The sequence below is a fragment of the Lipotes vexillifer genome, unplaced genomic scaffold, assembly GCF_000442215.2.
Source record: "Lipotes vexillifer unplaced genomic scaffold, Lipotes_vexillifer_v1.1 scaffold109, whole genome shotgun sequence".
Taxonomy (NCBI): Eukaryota; Metazoa; Chordata; class Mammalia; order Artiodactyla; family Lipotidae; genus Lipotes; species Lipotes vexillifer.
In genome coordinates this window covers 1,673,904-1,680,051 of record NW_006790015.1, presented here as the reverse complement: position 1 = coordinate 1,680,051, position 6,148 = coordinate 1,673,904, and the positions used below count along the sequence as shown (strand labels likewise).

Here is a 6,148-nt window from a genome sequence, read left to right as displayed (position 1 = left end):
CATTCCTGGCCTCTACCCACTAGATGCCAGTAGCACCCCCATAGTTGTGACAACTTCAGGTATTACCAATGTCCCCCCCAGGGAGGGGGGCAACATCCTCCCCTATGAGAACCTTGATACATTGTAAACTCTCAAAAAAATGATAGGTGTTTTTATGGGTGTCCTTCACAGGGCCTGCTCAGGACTGAGTCCCAAAAAGCTCTTAGAAAATAGTAGCTTAGGGAGTCAATGAATGAATGAATGGCTGGCTCCCTAGTTGATCACATCTAGAGGCCTTCCCTGGGGCCCTGAGGCCCTCAACTGCTCCTTCGAAACCCTCACGTCTTCCTGGTTTCCCCAGCCATCCCCTCTGGCCTCTAGCTTGTGCCCCGCACCTGCACTAACTCTGTCCTGTCATTCCCAAAGCTGCATCTTACTTTCAAGAATGATGAAAACCCTAAGACTTTGATTACTAATAGCTATCATTCCTTGAGTACTCATTATGGGTCCATGTAAGCAATTACCTGGATTAACTCATTTAATTCTCACTATTCTATGGGGGCCCCTCTAGGTTTTCCCATCTAAGACGTGAGGAAACTGAGATGCTAAGAAACGTGCCTGGTTATATGTTACAGAGAGCGGGTGAGGGGAGAGGCAGGACCCAGGTCCAGGCAGTCTGGTCCTGGTCCTCCTGTGCCGCTGCTCTATTATGCCTTCTCCCTCCCACCAAATTGTGTTCTGAACCCACCCCTTCCAAGAAGCCGTCTCCATGGACCTGGAACCCTGTCTCTCGGGTTCCCTGGCACCGGCATACCCTGGGCCCCTCTGCCCGACCTCGCTGTGAGTACTCCCCAGCCAGCCCTCCCCCCGGCCCGCCCTCACCTCGTAATCCACCCCAGCCCGGTTCAGGGCAATGTTAATGGTGAAGGTGGAGGCGTCATGGTGTGGCATCAGGGAGGGCTGCTCGTCAGGCTTATAGCGGACAACAAAGGCCAGGTCGAACTGGGCCTGCGTCGAGGAAGCGGGACAAGAGAAGTGGAGTTAGAGGCCCCCGAAGGCCGGGAAAGGCAGGGGTGCATAGAAGGGACCCCTCATCCAATCGCTGGAACGTTGGCCGGGAGAGCAGGTCCGTTTATGCTGTGTTCTCCAGTGCATGGCACAGAAAAGGTTCCCAGTTAAAATGTGGGGAGGAAGGGAAGGGAAGGAAGGGGAGGACATGGAGGAAAGGAGGGAAGAGAGGGAGAAAGAGAGGATGGAGAGGACAGGAGGGGAGAAAAAGAAGCAAGAAAATGAACTTAATCCTCACGACCTGTTCTGGCTGGTGATTCCTTGAGGGTAAGGCCCAGGCACACTCAAAGCAGGTATTTGGAGAAAACCATTTAAAGAGGAGGTGACTGAGAGAAGGAGTGCAAAAGCCAAAGAGACGGTCAAAAGACACACGACGGAGGAGCTGAAGGAATGGGCACGCTGGCCAGCTAACTGGGGGCTTGTTTGGTGGGCTAGCACAGGAGTCACTGAGGCAGGATTTAAGTACACAGAGAAAGATGCAAAGGAGTGAGTCAGAGGCTAGAGGCCCAGTGGCCTTCCATTACCCTAGATGCCTCCCGGGGCCCCGCCTCACACCTGATGGGAGACTTCACTCCTGGAGACCAAATATTCCATCACTTCTCCCCCGAGCCAGGAACACCCTCCTCCTCACAAGCCCCAGCCACTCCACCCCAAGCCCTCATCCTGGCTGCACCCCAGGCACGCCCACCCTGGTGTAGTAGCCCGGGTAGAGTTTCTCCGTCATGGGGGCGATGTACTCCACCAGGAACTTGTGCCACTCCCGCTCAAAGTTGATCTGGTTCATGTGGATGTCTATGGTCGGCACGTTTTCGTAGCCACCCTGGATGCGGTTGTCCTGGAAGTGACCAAGGAGAGTGTGGTAAGCAGAACTCTTAAGATGGGCCCCCTGCCACCCCGCTGGAATTCCAGCCCCCTGGTGTACAGGCTCTGCCTAATCCCCTCCCTTGGACCTGTGAACCCGATGGGATAAGGTTAGGTTACAGGACAAAAGTGAAGGGGATTAGCAGATGTTAATTAATGTAATCAGTCTATTGACTCTGGCTTAATCAAAAAGGAGCTCATCCTGGGTGGGCCCTTCAAGGAGGATCTTGAAGAGGGAGACTCTGTGTCCTACTGGCCTGGAAGGAGCAAGCTGCCTGAAATTCTACAGCTGCAAAGAAATGAGTTCTGCCACATGAGCTTGAAAAAGGACCCCAAGCCTCAGATGAGACCCCAATCCCAGCTGATACCATGACTGCAGCCTTGTGTGGCCCTGAGCCGGACTCCCGACCCGCAGAAACCGGGAGATAATAAATGGGTGTTGTTTTAAGCTGATAAACTTTGTGGTGATTTGTTACACAGCACAGGAAACCAACGCAGAAGGGCACAGGTTAGCTGGGGCACTAGCATCCCAGGGCTGACCCGGCCAGTGGAGCACAAGTGTTCACCAGACCCCACACGTGGGCTATGCGAGTTACTGGGTTCTGCAGATGAGCTCTGCCACCAAGCATGTAGATTAGGCAGTAACCAGAACCACTGCTTAGTCAAGCTGCCAGCCCAAAGGTTAGCTGGTCTCTGAGGCCCAGAGGCCCAGGGGCTCATGTGCCTTTAAAAATGGTTCCTGAACTTTCCAGGATGGGTGCAGGTATGAATCCCTCCTTCAGGGAGTGCACAGCCTGTCACATCCACCATGCCCCTTGCTTCTGCTGTCTGGTGAACTTGGCACTGCTGTCGCTTCCTAATTCTTCTGTGTCCCACACTTGCTCATTCCTCCCCCATCTCCATCCACGCCTGATATGGGGAAGGAGGCTACCTCATTCTAATGAGAAACCAGGAACTGGAAAACCTGCCATTTAAGCTTAAGGCAACTCAAAGTCACCCAGCGGCAGTGGCAGCTTGAGGACCAACACCCCATCCCATTTCTCAATCCCTCTACTCCTCAGTGCCTGCAGGCCCTCCTGCCAGTGCCCCCATCTCCAAGAGTCCCAGAGAGCTTGGCTGGCTTGCCAGGAAAAGAGCCCAGAGGGCAAGGATGGCAGGAGGGGCAGCCCCCATCGGCCGCGGTCCGGGCGCCTGGGACCCCTACCTTGTTATCTCCCAGAGACCACTGGCCGTAGTGCTCCATTTCTCCCACCAGCTCATCACAGGCCGTCTCCGTGAAGATGGGGAACCAGTAGACGTCTGGGCAAGGCTGAGGAGGGTGGGGACTCGGTCACAGGGTGCAGAGTGGCGTCACCGCATTCTCCCCCTGCCCCCATGGCCCTCTGCAGAACCCACCGCAGGCAAGGCCCATCATGTGGTCTATGCCCGGTCCCACACACTCCAGTCTGTGGGCCCTCCATGGCCCCACCAGTGTCCCCAGGGAGCAGGGGCTCAGTGAGCTGCTGAAGGGAGAAGGAAGCAGAGCTCAGAGCTGGCCCTTCTCAGCCAAGAGCAGCCAGGGCCAGGTCCAGGAAAGGGACGTGCATATCCCCAGTGCCCCCAGGGAGCAGAGGTCCGCAGGCTCCGGGAGAAGCAGAGAAGCATTTGTTTCTCATCCTAGGCCCACAGTCCACAGTTGAGACCACACTTGGGGATATTTTCTTCTTTCTTGTTCAGGCCAGGGATGAAGCGTCAGGCACCCCCAGACCCCTGAAGACTCCAGTTGGAAAGTGCCAGCAAGAGGAGGGGGCCCATCCCACTGTCCATTCCCTCACCCCAAGCAGTGCCAGAGCATAGAAAGGTGCCTTCTCCCCGCCCAGGTCGACTGGCTTTGTTCCTCTGCTGTCTGTCCCACCCCCTGCAGCAGGTACCGGATGTGAATCCAGCAGCTTTGTTCCCAAACAGCCTCCAGTCCTTACCATCTCCACCATCTTCCCTGCCAGGGCCTTGGTGTAGTTCTCGTGGATGTACTTCTCTTTCCAGTCCTGTGGGGAGCGGGGGAGGTGGGGTTCTCAGGCCTGCCTGGGCCAGCTGGGGCTCACCCCTTGTTCCACCGCATGTGCTGCTCCAAGATGGAGTTCTGCCCCGCAAGCCCCCTGGGGGGTGGGGCGGGGCGTGGGGGGAGCCGGTATGTGCCTATGCCACTGGGTCATGTGAGCTGATGGGCCCACAAGTGCCTGCAGGACGGGGTGTCTGCATGTGTACACGCGTGTGCGTGTGTATACAGGTCTGCCCGCAGGTATGTACATGTGCCCACATCAGCCACAAGCTTGCAACGTCTAGGGGTGCTGTCATCACAACACCCTCAGAGGTGAGACAGGCTGGGACAGTACACCCATTTTAGAGCTAAGATAACCGAGTCCCCAAAGGTGGAGAGGCTCAACTAAGTCACAGCTGATGGACCACAAACCTCGGCCTCTGACTCCTGGTCCCTCCTCCACCAGATGGCGCTGCCTCTGGAGATATTCTCTCCCGACTGAAATCCTGCCCAACAAGCCCCCTGGGGCAGAGGGAGGCAGCGGGGGTGGGAGTGGCTTGGGGTCCCAGCCAAGGTCAGGCTGTGAGAGGGAGGCTCCTCAGGCCACAGGATCACTGGGGTCTCCTCTGCTCCCACCCCTGCCCACCCACGAAGGGCCTCACCTCGGGGTTGCTGAACACCTCCCAGAGGTCGTTATGGAGGTGGGTGGTTTGGTAGCTGTCCAGGGACAGCAGGTGGCCGAAGGCGTGCCGGTTGGTCAGGAACAGGAACACATCCTGGGGAGAACGGGCCAGATGGAAGAGACCCTCCCTCTCCCCTGCACGCCCCCAGGGCTGGGGTGGGAGGCACGACTGCAGCCTCCTCTGCCCACTGAATTCAAGTTCACCTCATCTCCCCAGTGCCTGGATGAGGCCTGACACTGGGGATGCAATCAAGGAAGACTTCCTGGAGGACTGAACAGGAATGAAAGAATGAATGTGCAAAAGAAAAGGATGGTGTTCTGACCCTGGAGTTAGTTGTGGGCACAGGGGAAATATTACCCTGCCGTCATAGTTTTTAAAATAACCACAAAATAATATTGGGTGGGGCACGGGGATAGGGTAAGGGCATATGGGGCACATTACTTGGAGTAAAGGTGGAAAGTTTTAGGTAGAAAGTTTTCTTTAGGCTCTGTCGGAAATGTAAATAAAAGAGGTGGTGTGAAAACAGGTGGTGTGAAAAAAATGATCCTGCAGATCCCGAGGACCAGCCCTCATGCCCAGGGCCCCAGGTGCCCCCACCAGGGCCTGGCAGCCTTGAAGCAGCCCTGCTGGGATCTCAGAAGCTGCAGGGCCTATGGTGACAAGGTGGCCCATCTTCCCTGTCAACAGGGCCTCTTCTGACTGCCCAGCCCGGGCTAACCTGCTGCCGGATATTGGCACAGAAGGCCATGTCTGGGTCCAGCTTGCTGTGGTGGAATAGGTCCATCTCCTGCAGCTCAGCCCGCAGGGCACTGCCCTTGATCAGGTAGATGTTTGAGATGTAGGGCACGTTCCAGACACCGCTAAAGGAAAGAAAGGAAGATGGAGGGGGCCACAGGCGATGGCGAGGGGTCATAGTCTGGGGGTCAGGGGGAGGAGGAAAGGGGCAAACACAGGCTGGGAGGGCACAATGGTGGTGATTTGATTCCCCTACCCTGGGCACATGGGCCCAGGATAACAATCAGAAAGTCCTTCTGTGTGTCTGACTGCAGTCTTCCTTTCTTCAGTTCAACAGGAATTTGAGAGCAACAGGACAGGAATACTGGGGAGGGAAACAGATGAGGGTGCCCCCCATCCTGCAGGTACTCACACACGCCGCCCCTGCACAATGTCCACGTAGTCCTCAGAGCGGGCGTAGTAGCCATCTGCACTCAGAGTCCCCCAGAAGTTCGACCACAGCCTCCCGTGGCGGGTCATCAACGGGGCGATGACATTCCTGGGGAAGGAAGCACCTCAGAGGGAGTCTCTCTGCCACGGGGAGGTTGGGGCAGACCCAGGTATGGGGAAGGGGAGGGAGAGTGCCTTCACCCTGCAAGCACCTCCCTAGGGTAGGGCCTGGAGCCAGGTCTGGCCCATCTGGTGCCAGCTCCCTCCCACAGGGCAGCCAGGAAAGGCTGGGCGGGGGTGGGGGGTGGGGGGGGGGGGGGTGTTGGGGGGATGGGAGTGGGGGGGTGAGGCTGGGGCTTGTGGCCGGGGGGGGGGG

General features: G+C 57.0%; 1 protein-coding gene across 1 annotated transcript in view; it reads right to left on the bottom strand.

Annotated features, from left to right (window-relative positions):
* PLOD1 (procollagen-lysine,2-oxoglutarate 5-dioxygenase 1) overlaps positions 1 to 6,148 on the bottom strand; it is a 27,821-nt gene that overhangs the window by 1,475 nt on the left and 20,198 nt on the right. The window contains exons 12-18 of the mRNA XM_007463175.1: positions 5,756 to 5,881; positions 5,327 to 5,468; positions 4,588 to 4,701; positions 3,867 to 3,932; positions 3,113 to 3,217; positions 1,736 to 1,882; positions 862 to 987 (exon numbers count right to left, since the gene is read on the bottom strand). Coding sequence (XP_007463237.1) covers positions 862 to 987; positions 1,736 to 1,882; positions 3,113 to 3,217; positions 3,867 to 3,932; positions 4,588 to 4,701; positions 5,327 to 5,468; positions 5,756 to 5,881 — 826 coding nt within the window. The remainder of the gene's footprint in view (positions 1 to 861; positions 988 to 1,735; positions 1,883 to 3,112; positions 3,218 to 3,866; positions 3,933 to 4,587; positions 4,702 to 5,326; positions 5,469 to 5,755; positions 5,882 to 6,148) is intronic.